The 14,708-nt window shown below is 36.6% G+C and overlaps 1 protein-coding gene and 1 non-coding gene across 2 annotated transcripts; one reads left to right on the top strand and one right to left on the bottom strand.

Moving 5' to 3' along the window:
* The first annotated feature begins 1,119 nt into the window (after positions 1-1,119).
* On the top strand, positions 1,120-1,226 carry LOC141704799 (small nucleolar RNA R71). Its single transcript, XR_012568082.1, has one exon. It is a non-coding gene; the product is annotated as a small nucleolar RNA R71 (small nucleolar RNA).
* A 10,861-nt stretch (positions 1,227-12,087) lies between these two features.
* LOC141704798 (small ribosomal subunit protein eS25y-like) lies at positions 12,088-14,270 on the bottom strand. Its single transcript, XM_074507970.1, has 4 exons — positions 14,150-14,270; positions 13,978-14,052; positions 12,840-12,974; positions 12,088-12,459 (listed from the first exon to the last, which is right to left on the bottom strand). Exons 1-4 carry the CDS (start codon positions 14,150-14,152, stop codon positions 12,346-12,348), a joined length of 327 nt encoding a protein of 108 aa, XP_074364071.1. The 5' UTR covers positions 14,153-14,270; the 3' UTR covers positions 12,088-12,345.
* Positions 14,271-14,708: the final 438 nt, after the last annotated feature.

The following is a 14,708-nucleotide window of genomic DNA, read 5'->3' as shown; positions in this document are numbered from 1 at the left end:
GTGAGAGCAATGGTTTCAAGGTCATCCAGTTTCACCTTCCTTGAAAGAATAGTCTTCATAAACTTTGCATAACTAGGCATTTGTTCCAGAGCCTCAGCGAAAGGTATATTGATGTGAAGTTTCTTGAACACCTCCAGAAACTTCCCGAACTGTCTATCCAGCTTTTGTTGCTGCAATCTCTTAGGAAAAGGTGGAGGAGGATAGAGCTGTTTCTCCCCTGTATTAGCCTCAGGCAGAGTGTGTTCAACAGTAGTCTTCCTTGGTTCCGCCGCTTTCTCCTTTTGCTTAGATTCTTCATCTCTAATTTCAGCTTCGACTTCCCTTGCCTTTTCAGCATCAGCCACTTTTCCAGACCTTAAGGTAATAGCCTTGACTTGCTCTTTAGCTTCCTTCCTGCCTGGTACTTCTGTGTCACTGGGAAGAGTGCCAGGTTGATGATTGAGCACTGCATTGGCTAATTGACCGATTTGATTTTCCAAGGTCTTGATAGAAACCGCCTGACTCTTGCACAACAGCTTAAGTTCCTCAAAATCAGCACTAGTAGGTGTAGCTATACTTCCCTGTTGAGGATAGGATTGCCTTGTAGCATACTGCTGTGGTTGCTGGAATCCAGGTGGGTTAAACTGTTTACTCACTCCTTGCTGATATGGTGGCTGAATAGCATTTTGATTATTCCCCCAGCTGAAATTTGGATGATTTCTGTTGTTAGGATGATAGGTTGCTGGCACAGGCTGCTGTTGTCGCTGATAATTATTCACATACTGAACAGATTCGTTGACAAGAGAACACTGATCCGTAGCATGAGAACCTGCACAAAGCTCACAAACCATAGCTATTTGATTAACTCCATATGTAGCCAGAGAATCAACCTTCATTGATAGCGCTTGGAGCTGGGCTGCAATAGCGGTGGCTGCATCAACTTCCAGAATACCTGCTACCTTGCCTGACGTCATCCTCTGAGTTGGGTTTTGATGCTCATTTGCAGCCATTGTCTCTATAAGATTATACGCCTCAGTATAGCTTTTAGCCCATAAGGCGCCTCCAGCTGCTGCATCGAGCATGGGCCGAGATTGGGCCCCCAAACCATTATAGAAACCAGTGATCACCATCCAATCCGGCATTCCATGATGTGGACATTTTCTCAACATTTCCTTGTAGCGTTCCCAAGCCTCGCACATAGATTCTGTAGGTTGCTGCGCAAACTGAGTAAGAGCACTCCTCATAGCAGCAGTCTTTGCCATCGGATAAAACTTCACCAGAAACTTTTGCGCGAGATCTTGCCACGTAGTGATGGACCCAGCTGGTTCAGAATGTAACCAGTCTTTAGCCTTGTCCCTCAGTGAGAATGGGAAAAGCCTCAACTTGATAGCCTCATCAGTCACGCCATTATACTTAAAAGTACTGCAGATCTCGACAAAATTCCTTATGTGCATGTTGGGGTCTTCAGTTGTCGCTCCTCCAAAAGAAACAGAGTTCTGCACCATCTGAATAGTGCCCGGCTTGATTTCAAAGGTGTTAGCTTGAATAGCCGGATGAAGGATGCTTGACTGAATGTCATCAATTTTAGGCCGAGAAAAATCCATAAGAGCTGGATCAGCTTGAACAATACGATCTCCCATGTTTACTGGTTCTTTCTGCTCAGTTCCTGAATCCGAATCCTCAAAATCTAACTTCTCCGGAATATCAAGAACTTCATCTGTCTCCTCAACTGTATCTAAAGTCCTCTTGCGAGCACGAGAACGAGTTTGCATCAACGCTTGCTAAAGTACCTGAAACACAATCGAAAAAATTAATAAGTAACTACTACGTCCTAATCATTGAGTCCTAATGACCAATGATGGTAAGTACATAAACTAAACAAATACGCCGAGTCCCCGGCAGCGGCGCCAAAAACTTGTTAGGGCAAAAACACGCACTAATATTCACGCAAGTATACGCGTTCGCAAGTAATATAGAATACTTTCTAGTTCATTCCCTCAGAGACTCAGACTACATTATTGTCTAATTAAACTCACTCACCAATGTATGATTACTTCTCAATGTTAAGACACTAACACTTAAAATTGTTGAATAAATATTAACTATAATTAACTACTTAATTAATCACTTAACTAACACTTCAATTTATCAATAATAAAACACTCATGAGACCACAACTTCATTATTACTTCCTTCTATAGCCATTGTTATTACCTTTAGCATGTGACAGTGATGATATTAATCGAATAACACGAAACTGATAAAAGCTAACTTTCATTGTACTAATACCATTCTACCAAGCATCCACAATTAAGATAGAAGTTGAATAGTCATCAATTATGTTGAGTTCCTATATGTCTACAGAAATTGACAACACAACGATTTAAGCACAAGTTATTCCTTTTGATTACATAGGGCAAATAAAACTGTTAGAGTTACCCACTAATCATGCACAACGTACATGAACCTATGCTAGCATGGCAAGTTCTAAATCTCAAGATCCACCGTCGCTTCACAAGAGATTAACACCCTATCTTATATGTTCGCGACGCACATAAGACGAATACGCACAACCAATACTAGATATCATGCAATCATCACACACTAAAGTATTAAACAATTAACTAAAGAATTCCATAATAAATCCGTTGCAACCCCATGATCACGATTAGCCCATAATAGTACTTATCGTCATCATGGGTTCATATGAAATCATGATAAATAAATACAAGAAAATAATAACTAAACTAATTATATTAAACAGAGTACGTCACAAGAGTAAATAAGTTCAAAGAAAGAGAACTAGCATCCAACGTTACAACGAAACAAGAATCACAAGAAGATATGCTTCCTCTTCGTTGCGGTGTGCTAAATCGGTCTTCTTCCTTATCTCCTTCGCTTCTTGCGTAAAACACAATCTTCTTCAATCCCATACTTGTGAAAACGTCTCAAATCTACTTATATAATAGTCCCATAAAACTCAGATTACATAGAAGTTGGAAACCAAACAGAAGTAGAAGTCTAAAATAATTCAGCAAAATTCCCGACCCTGCGCGGGCGCGCAGGTTGCTGCGCGACCGCTCAGCATTGCTGCGCGGGCGCGCAGGCCTCTACTGGAAAAAATCCAAGTTTGCTCCGTTTCTTCGCCGTAATCTGCCCGTTTCTTTCCTCTCGCAATGGTGAACACATGCCAAGGCTTATTCTTGATGATTCCTCCCCCGAAATGCAACTAAAACCCTGAAATGCATAAACACTAGAAAAACGCATCAAATACACAAAATACTTAATTTCAAGACACCAATTTAAGCCATTTTAAGACGTTCTAAGTGGTATAAAATTCCACTTATCACAAAGTAACACCAAAACTTGGCATTTGGTATCCTAGAGATTCTGGTTTTTATCTAACTGGCTGTTCGGATGCAGATTATGCAGGTTGTAAAATTAATAGAAAAGTACAACAGGAACCTGTCAATTTCTGGGAAATAAGCTAGTATCCTGGTTCAGTAAAAAGCAAAATCCAGTCTCCACTTCTACAAGTGAAGCTGAATATATTATTGCTGGTAGTTGTTGTGCTCAGATTTTATGGATGAAAAATCAACTGTTGGACTATGGTCTACAGGTGAATAGGATTCCTATTTTCTGTGATAACACAAGTGCCATTGTAATTACTGAAAATCCAGTACAACATCCAAGGACCAAGCACATTGACATCAAGTACCACTTAATTAGAGAGCATGTTATGAATGGTACTGTGGAACTTCATTTTGTTCCAAGTGAGAAGCAACTTGCAGACATCTTTACCAAGCCACTTGATGAATCCACCTTCACTAGGTTGGTAAGTGAGTTGGGTATGCTTAATTACTCTTAATGTGTTTTGATGTCTAAGCAGTTTGAATTGCAGCCAGAATAATATTTGATATTTCCTGTCAAAAATGTAAATTGTGGCTAAGTCAGAATTTACATCTCGACGGATGTTCATTATCCGTTGAAAATGAACATCCGTTGAATTTTATTATCCGTAGAAATATCAATTATCACTCTGGGTACTTTTATCATTATCCGTCGAATTACACTCAATCTTAGCCGTTAATTTTAAGCATCATCCGTCGAATTTACTTACAGCCTGTATGAATTTTTCAATGGATAATCTTAGAATTTTGACAGTTTTCTTTAATTTTTTTAAACGGCTATTTTGGGCTAATTTGATTGGTTACTTTATTTACTTTTTAATTTTTGACAGTTTATTTCCGAGTAAGTATAAAAGCTAATTTCATTTCTATTTTTCACTTTTATCATTCTCAAACAATTTTTCTAACTCTCTTCTTCCCAAAGAAAATACTCTCTTTCTGCAACTAACTCCAATCACAGAAATGGCACCCGTAGTCAAAATCATGTCCTCAACTGGGTTTATCTATGAAAAGAATAACTTTGTGGCTCTGGTAAACAAGCAAATTCCGGCATCTGAAGATTATCACAAGATGATGAACTTCATACTGAACTGCAAATTGAGTTATGCCATGCTTGAGTCTCCAACCATCTATTGTGAAGTTGTCGAGGAAATTTGGACTAAGCAGTGTTCAACTCTAAGGACAAAACTATTACCTTCACTCTCAAAGGTAATGAACATTGTGTTAACTGTGATGCTATTGAAAATTGCTTTAAATTGCCTAAAATTAACACATTTGCTTCACACACAGACACTGATGTGAGTAATATGCTAATTTCTATGGGCTATGCTCTTGATGCCACTAAGTTAGGTGATGTTAGGAGATTGAGTCTTAGAAAAGAATGGATTTTTCTGTGTGATTCATTCATTAAAGTGTTTTCTGGAAAAATGAGCAATTTTGATGTTGTATCTTACTCACTTGTTCACATGCTTCATATGCTCCTTAGTGATAAGTACTTCAATTTTAGCACTTCTGCTATGTATGAGTTAGGGAGTAAATTAGGGGATATTAAGAAGAGGTCTAAGAATATTTACTATGCTAGATTCTTCATGATGATAGCTAATTTTGTTTCTGAGAATCTCTCAATTGAGAACCCAACAAACAAGTTAGCTTGTTGGGTTCAAGAGAGAAGAGTTATTGTTGATCTAAACAGGACAAATCACCACAAGGATGTTCCCCTTGTGTACATGTCAATCATGGAATAACCTCAGTTTCTCTCAACAGAAAATAGTTGTAAAATCCACCTATGACAGTGACTAAACAGGTGCCTACCCAAGCCACAAAACCTAAAATCTCCAAATCCAAGTCAAAAAAAGCCCCCTCTAGTTTCTCTCAACAGAAACTAGTTGTAAAATCCACTAAAAGCCTAGAGGGGAGTGTGAAGGGAAGTGAGGCTGGTGAGGGACATGGTGAACATTAAAGAAGCCCTAAGAATAAGGATGGGAAGGTGAGTGCATCCCGGCCTATCCACACTACAGTTTCCCAATAAACCGTAGTGATTAACAAGGATATAAGCTCATTACTAGTTGCATCCTCCCAAAAGGATGTGACTATTGAACAAAGCTCTCAACCAAGAGCACAGGCCAAGATGGTTAGGGACACAATCTTACCCCAGACTTATGTCAGAAAGAAGAAATCAAAAACCATTGGGGATACACAGGGTGCACAAACAGTGCCTACTGCAGTCAAAGACTCAGTTCATGCACCTTCTCAAAGTCAGAATGATGTGGCTCCAATAAATGTGGAGTCACAGCCAAAATCTTTAGTTATAGAAGCACCTCACACCTAAAACTGACCCACAAATTCTCTGGATGTGGACATGATTCACACATCAATTCCTGTTTTTCCATCCTTAACTCTCATGGAGAAACCAAAATCTCAAGAAAGTGAGCATCATCTTTTAGATGATTTGTTGGCTCACTTGACATTCCTTTCTGATTCTACTAAGAATACTGTACAAAATCTCAAATCAATCTCCACAGATTTTACAGTAGTCTCTACTCCAAACTCTGTCATTTCTACTATCTCGATGAATATTGTTCATCTGTCTACTAGTGACTGTATCTCGACGGATGTGCTTCACAACAGTCATCTATTAAAACTTTCAACTACTATTTCGACGGATGTTTCTCATCCGTTGAATATCACTGCACCACTCCAAATTTCAAGTACAGTTACAAGTGCAGATGATCTAGTGATTGTACAGTCACTCTTAGGATTGAGGGAAGGGAGTGAATAGAGTGAGAGGTTGAGTTGCTCTCAGGCAAAAGGAGATGAAATGAGTGACACTCTGCAAGCTATTTCTTCCAGCTTAGAAAAAGTGAGTGAGTGGAGTCCCACCTTAATATGTGAAGGTGAAGGCGTGAGGGTGGGAAGCCAAGGGGAGCCCTTGATGCAAAAATAAAGAGCTTATGAGAGAAAAGCAGGTACAGGAGATACAAGAATGGAAACCATTGCTAGTGAGTCAATGAATATCAGTGATGCAGAAAAGGAGAGACTGTTTCAGCAAGAATATCAAGCTGTAATAGATTATATCTTTTTGGATGCTGAGACATTTACTCATCATGTTCCAGCATATCAAATTCTAGCTGGACAGGGCAATGAGGAGGCTGAGAAGACATTAAACTTGGTGCACACTACTGCTTCAATGCAAAGGGCAAAGGATGTTATAATTGTTAAGCCCTCCACATCTAGTAATGACTTTGAATTTGTTGAAGACTCATTTGGGGATGATGGTGAGAATGATGAGGATGAAAACATGAGCATAGGGGGAGATGCAGAAACTCCATCATGGATGCTGCACAAGAAATGCTCTTACCCACATCTCCAATCCACACTATTCAAGCTTATCCATGATACCCAAACAGCAATTCAAACATCCACTAGTGCTAGCACCAAAAGACTACTTTCAGCCCACCTGGAATCTCTCCAATTGCATAAAATTCAAGCTCTCCAACAAAGTCAACATGTGGATGCCATCAAACAGGAAATTGGTGAAATTAAACAACATTTTATAACAAGGTTGGATGCTAGGCTTCCAGGCACCACAATGACAGAAATAGCTCAAAAGCTCAGAAAGGAAGCTGATTTGAATAGGAAAGTTGAGGCCATGGATTCCAGACTGACAACTATGAAAAAATCAGTGGCCAAGATACTTGCACATCAAAAAGCTCAAACTGGTCTACTACAACAGTTGGTGGTTGCACAAACCTCAACCTCCACTCAACTTGATGCTAACAAAAAGGGGGAGAAAGACTCTATCATTCCAGTTAGCCCGGGGGAGTCAACAAGTGAGGGGGAGAAAGTGCTTAATATTCAAGTAAGCAAAGTGATTATTCCAGCAATTACTCTCACAAAGCCACCAGCCTTGGACAACATTGATCTGATCCAAATAGCAGCTGCTAAGTTGGAATCAAATAAAATTTTTATAAAGCTTGATGTTGCAGCAGTTGAGCAAGAGCTAGATGCAAAATGGAAGAAGCTTGATGAAAATATCAACAAGAAATTTGGTCCAATTGAGAAGCAAGACAAGGTCTTTTCTCACTTCTGCCAATTGAGACAAATTTCAGCTAATGAAATGAGCCTAGGGAACATGAAAAAGGGTCAACCCTCATCAATCAAGTCTCCAAAGGCCAATGTAATCTTTCAACCAAAAAGGAATTAATCAAAGAATTCAAACAAAAATCCACTGGACCTATCTTATGAAACCCCTAGGCCAGATGAAAAGAAACTGTTTGCAAGGTCTATTATTTTAACCAAAGATCCCAGAGACACAGTGTCAAAGAACAGAATTGCTAAGATTTACATGAATGGTAAACTAATCTGTGTAGTGGATGGACATCCACAGTTTGCAGAGGCTAAGAAAGAATAAAAGGTGAGGCTTAAACAACAACAAAAGCAAGCTGCTTTAGAAGCTAAGAACCTAGCCAAGAAGTCTGCAACCACGGAAGTTACATTGCCTGCTGTGACAACTGAAGATCTGAATGAAGGAAAGAAAGAAGAACCAAAGCAGACTAAGAGGAAGTTTAGATACAAAATCCATTCAAAGAGGAAGATAGATTTCAATGAAGATAAGGAAGACTACATGTCAACCCAATCTACAACTTCAAGCTAACCAACCATACCTACTGTGAAGGAGGTTGAATTCAAGGTTGATCCTAACATCACCTTTCATGGTGAAACTGTTGTTCCTAAGGATGAACCTATAGATTGGGACAGCTTGCCTCTTTCTAATATAAATCTTCCAATCTTTGCCAAAAAAAGGAAGACAAAGAAAAGAGTAGTCAAAACAGTCAAGTCTGTTAAACTTCAATCCAAGCAAGTGGCCAAACCCAATCCTAATGTCAACAAGGGAGATCAACTCCACATATGTGACATCAAAGAATTTTCAGACATAAATCTCTATCTGGATGAGCTAGAAGATGTTAGAGTTATTGATGCCTACAAGCACCTTCCAGAGAGACTAGTCTTCACGTACAAGGGTGGTAAAGAAATTACATGGCTACTTCACAGAGTTCTCAATGAAGGTTATTCCACTTTGGTGATCATCTTCTCTGCAATCAAGAAAAAATTTTGGATTTAATATAGTTGCCAAGAAGATGGTACTAAACAAGATTGAGGAGATAAGGAATAACTGGAGAAGACCAAATGCATTTCCAAGAGTATTGACAAACCCTTTTACTAGAGATAGGGTGCATTTGAGGCCATACTGGAACATGGAGTTCAAGGATAAAAAATACATCAGAAGATTCTTCAGATTGGAAGATCAGCTAAAGATTGCAAGCAATGAAACTCTCAAGGGGATGAAGAAAAGCTGGATCAGACAAATGAGGATGAATCAGAATTTTTCAGACAACTCCAACATCAGATTGAATAGAATGATGTGAAGCTGGGAAAGAAATTAAGGCAGTTAAGGAAATGATCTAAATTGGCTCAGTCTAAAGGAACACCTTGAAAATGACCTATAAGAAACTCTACAAATCTTTCTTTGTGAGAATTTTTAATAAAATGCAGCACTTGTAAACTTTATCTACTTTATTTCATTTTGTATTCATAAAGTGTTTTGTTATCATCAAGTTTCTCTTAATTTATGGCTACAATTTCAGTGGACATAAATTAGGGGAGATTGTTAGGAATATGTTGTGCACTTGATGATAACTTAAACAAAACACTAAGTAGATTTTAGTTAAGTGAAATTGTAGTTTTTAACGGATGATCATTTCAACATCCGTTGAAAGAGTAGCTTATGTAATTATGAGTTTAGTAGCACATTCCTGCATACCAAAATGGCTGAGTGAAATAAATGTTGTAGAATGTATAGGTCATGTTAACTACTAGATTGATATGCAAGATAGGATGGTTAACTGTAAATATTAGATGTTTTGTATTCTTGTATAAATGAAATAGAGTTAACTGCCAAGAAGACACTCTCAACGGATGATTTACAAAGTCTCAACGGATGATCAACTTAAGTCTCGACGGATGATTAATCTGAGTTTCAACGGATGATCAAATTCAAAAGAGCAGTGACAGTGACTTGACAGTCACATGCGTTGGTTGTATGCAAATGGAATGTGGCAGCCTAATTCAGGTTTTAGAGAATAAAGAAGCATTCTCATTTTGATGTTAAATTGGAGATATTCAAAGATGCTGGAAAGAGAAGTGAAGAAGCATGATGTTAGACTAGAAATAATTTGTCTTATTTGTTTGTCTTCTTATCATGTAACTTGGTGATATATAAACCAAGTGTAGTAAGTTGAATAGTATCCAAGTTAGCAAGCAAATTACCAGAGAAATAGATAAGACAGAATTTGTAAATAATTTCTCTGGATTTTGTAGATTCAACTTGTAAGCAGCTGTGTACAATTCTGTAACACAAAGTTCTCTACTAAATATATATCTCTGGTGGAAAAGTTCAATCCACCAGAAAGTTTTTAAGCACTTGTATTTAAATACTTTGTGTTTTGATTTCTATACTTCTTTTATTCCGCACCATTGCAAAATCGAACACAGCTATATATATTTATTGAAGAACTGTTCTTAAAAATTGAAAAAAAAAACAGAATTACATTCAACCCTTCTTCTGTAATTCTTGTTTAGATTATTTGGGAATAACAGACTTTGTATTAAAAAAACAAATAATCAGCATCGTTGCTTACGTCCGAATTTCCACGCATCTAAGAAGAAGAGTCCTGATTTGAATGAAGTGTAACTCTTTCGTAAGGATGAAAATTTTCTATCTATTAAATTTTCTTTTCCAAAATTTTCTAACATTTGCTAAATTTTCCATCTCTTAGAAAAAAGATGAAAATTAAGAATACATGTTTTAGTACAAAATAGACTCCGGTAATTTTTTATTTATTTAGGTTCATAAATTTAATGTATAAAAGTATGTTTTTTTTGTCTGAAATGTATATAGCTAACACGTAACTAGTAATTTTATATAACTTAAACGTGCATGGCCTTTGTTTATAACTATATTGTCACGTATTTAGTATTAAAAAAACAACTGAATATTGTTTAAGGAAAAAGTTAGAAAATTAAAATTTATCACAGAGTCAATTCACCGTTTTATTATTTTTATTTAATTCACCAGCATTGCTTAAGGCAACATTCATTGATAAATTTTAATATAAATTTAAATATTATTATTATAAATTTAAATATTGTTAGAGTTAATACTTATATCACATACAGCTACTAATAATTATGAATAGAGCTGATAATTCGTTCGTTTCGCGTACTTTCGTGTCGTATATTTTCGTGTTTCGTGTTATGAATGCCCCATTCAAACCCGAACCGTTATGGTTTCGTTTCGTTTCGTGTACCTTCATTTTGTGTACGTTTCGTGTAATTTAAAATTGATAATAAAGATAAAGATAAATAAAATATATATTTAAATATTAAGTTTTTATTAGTCCAGTCTTAAGTTAATAAAACATAAAGACTCGAGTGTATTCAATTCTTATGAAATTTAAATTTGAATCTATTTTATACTAAATTCATCCGTATACTTTCGTGTTCGTGTAATTTCGTGTAAAAAAATGTCAAACCAGACCCGTTATTTTCGTGTCGTTTTCGTGTTATCGTGTCGTGTACGAAATTGCCGGCTTTAGTTATCAATAACACTTTAAATCTTGTTCGATTTAAATTTAATACATCATAAAGTATTTGAAAAAGAAATTAACACTTTACTCTATATATTTAGTATATTAACGACTATTTTCAAATTCTTTAATAGATTACATATTATCTATTGTAGTTTTATTATCTTCTTATATTTTTGGTGAAACTTTTTTTTCTCGTTGACAGAAAAAGATTAAAAGATAAAGCTGTGGTTAACGGTCAAGGATCTATCAACAGTGGTGTATTATGATCCTCCTCTGTTGTAGTAGTTGAATACATTTATATCTGAAGAGATGTGTAATCTTCTTTTTTTTGGGTTAAACTGCGTAACCAACTTCACCTCTGAGCTTATGCATCATAGATTAATTGGGGTGCCATGGGTGGAGCGCCATGAGTGAGCTAGGCTTCTATTTGTAAATTCTGTATAAATTATATTTGTAAATGGCAGTAGTGGTTTGATGGCAGTAGTTTCTCGTAGCCTCCCTTTTATTAGATCGTCAATACAGAAAAAATCTATTAAACTTTGAGGAGCAAGAGTCACCGTGAAGCTTGAGAATAAGACATGTGTTCCGAGCTACACTACATGCTCACGTAATAGCCTGCAGTAAGCCAAGATAAACTGCATTAAACTGCATTTTAAGCGAAAGGCTCTGACTCTGACTCAGTATAAGACTCCGACTCAACATAATAAGTTCTCCTCCCGTGAGATTTGAACAGTAGTATATCATCATACCATTTTGACATGAGAACTAAACTAGCGAAATTTCAACTACAAATACTAATTTAATTGTCTGAGCAGAATCTCAAGGGGGAGAGGCTTGAATACAATACTAGGCTTATTTCCCAACTACAAATAAATTTCTGGGTGGTACAGAGTAGCAAACTAGCCATACATTGCTACTGATTTTATGCTTGAGAATTCACAAGAATTTTAAAAATGATTAACCCTCAAATGAAGAGGCAGCAACTCCCCTAGCTTTACAAAGCAATCCAGTAAATTACTTGGTTCACAAGACGGGATAAAGCAAACTGTAACTAGTTGAAAACATTGGTATGCATTCAAATAAAACATCTGTATTCAGATAACAAACAGAAGTTTCAAAGACCTCCCAAATTTCCATTACATGAAACAAAAAATGATAGGAAACTGACAATTCGAACTACTAAAGCTGCAAGAACATCTTTAAGAACAGAGACACCTAAAGCTAACCCAGACATATCGGTATAGTTTTATGACTCCACATTCCAGCTCTTTAGAAAACGAGTATGTCTGACACTCAAGTGTTCATCACACCTAAGTGTTTGTAGCCCTGGTGTATATCTGCTGGCTTGAATGGACAGAGACCATCCTGATCAAACCCCTAGCCATCAGGTCCTTAATTGCCCTCCTAGCGAGTGACCCATTAATCTGCAAGGCATATTCAACATAATTGGGTTTAAATGTATAGCAAATTAAGCAATACTTTAACATTTAGAAGAGACTCGGGAATATTTACTCCCTTCAATTCCGAGCTCCTAAAAACATACATGATTCCTAATAATCAGTTACCATGGCTCCTTATATTTATCCGGTAATACAACTCTGATTTTTTTCTATATTAGTAAGACTATAAACCTTCGCCAGTTACACTCAATATAATTAAAAAACAGTCTCTAATTTATCGAATGAGATACTAACATAAAAAAACCAAGTCCAAAAAAATTAAAAACAATTGAGCAAACCTAACCATTTGTAACTAGAACACAGCTAAACCGACAAAACAAACAAAGTACTAAGATTTGGCTTACCCTCAAACGATCAGAAAGGATAGATGGAGTGATAAGCTTGAACTTGGGAGCTTCAGAGAGAAGCTTGTCATAAGTGGGCTTGTCAAACAACACCATGTTGTTCACCTTCTCCTTTTGCTTTCCTTTGCTCCACTTCTGCAGTCATTATCAATTTATTTCATTAATAAATGAAACAGCGTTAGTGATATATTTAAGTAGATACTAATACAACTTATACATTTGCCTCCTGTTCAGTTTTTTCCTACAATGTTGTAGTGATAGTGGAAGACCCGGGAATACTATAAATAGCAACAGAAAGTAGAAAAATATAGTATAAACTTGACCAAGATCCAAAGATATATTAATGACATACAAAATCAGGGCTTAAAACATAACTTAAGAATAGGCCAGGTAAGAAAATAAATTGACACCACAAAAACTGAACATTTAGAAAAATATAATATGAATTTATTGAAGGTTTGAGCCTGAACAGCCCCGTTTCAACAATTTTTTTCTTATCGACTGAAAGAAGACAAAAACATACAAATATATTTATAATGCTACATTCTACATCAATGGAGCTAAATCTCGACTCATCGTGCATTAAGCCCATTCACAATTATCTTACTTTGTCCCTTGAGCTACATTTTAAAAAAAATAGTACATTCCAAAAGATAACGAAGCATATGGCATTGTAAAATCCACCGGGTTATTATCTCTCGACAAAATCTTATACACAAAGGCTAATCAAAACACCACGTTACAGTCGAATTATACTAAGCTAGAAATCATTAATAATTAAAAAAACTTTATCCAAATAACTTAATTTTATTCAACACATAACATTTTCAACAGAAGATGCCTAACGGCTAACATAAACACATATAAATTAATTAAATTAGAGAGAGGGGGAGATAGAGAGAGAGAAACGGGGAGAGAGAGAGAGAGATGGAGGGGGAGAGAGAGAGATGGAGGGGGGGGGGGAGAGAGAGAGAGAGAGAGAGAGAGAGAGAGAGAGAGATGGAGGGGGGGGAGAGAGAGAGAGAGATGGAGGGGGAGAGAGAGAGAGAGAGAGATGGAGGGGGGAGAGAGAGAGAGATGGAGGGGGAGAGAGAGAGAGAGAGAGAGAGAGAGAGAGAGAGAGAGAGAGAGATTTGACCTTCTTTTTCTGTTTGCCACCGCCAGATTTAGCTGGCTTTGAAGACGGGGGAGGTGCCTTCTCTTTCTTAGGTGCCTGCAATTCATTTCATACATAAATTGAAACACTCACATACATATACAATCAAACAAAGCACTGAATTGATTAGTTGAGAAGAAAGAAGCAAGCTTACCATCGAGATTTCTAGAGAGAGATTAGAGAGATGTAGCAGCGGCTGAGAGAGAGAAGCAAAAACAACTTCTTCTTTATGTTACCAATATAAAACCCTAATTAGGTTTTATTTTAGCTTCGTTACTTACTGGGCTTCATTAATGGGCTGGGCTTGCTCAACTTTAAAAATCATAAAACAGAAGTTGGGATTTGTAAAGTTAGAGTTTGTTATTTGGGCTTCAAGTATGGGCCACCCAACAATATTGCATGTGATTAGCTGAAGCCCGGTATCGTTAATTGCCAATGGCCCAATCCCAATATATATGGTTCAAAAATGTTCAGGGGAAATAACTGAATACCTTGATCGACATTTTTTTTAGAAGATTTCGGAAAAAAAAAACATTTTTTGTATTTCTTTTTGAAAAATCTTTCATTTTCCGTATTATACCGAAAAATATAATTGCACACTTGACATATTACTGATCAAATTAAAATTCTAAAATAAACTTACTTAAAGATCAGATGTTCGATTTCTTTTTTATTTTATAATTTGTATCGTCATTGGGGCACATTTGTACAAA

Source organism: Apium graveolens, unplaced genomic scaffold (genome assembly GCF_009905375.1).
Source record: "Apium graveolens cultivar Ventura unplaced genomic scaffold, ASM990537v1 ctg8251, whole genome shotgun sequence".
NCBI classification, from domain to species: domain Eukaryota; kingdom Viridiplantae; phylum Streptophyta; class Magnoliopsida; order Apiales; family Apiaceae; genus Apium; species Apium graveolens.
This window is presented reverse-complemented; position numbering and strand designations above follow the sequence as displayed.

Coding starts and splice junctions, on each gene's coding strand:
- LOC141704798 (XM_074507970.1), bottom strand. Junction 12,975..13,977: donor GTGGCAAACAGAAAAAGAAG/GTCAAATCTCTC, acceptor TAATGACTGCAG/AAGTGGAGCAAAGGAAAGCA. Junction 12,460..12,839: donor TCCTTTCTGATCGTTTGAGG/GTAAGCCAAATC, acceptor TATGCCTTGCAG/ATTAATGGGTCACTCGCTAG.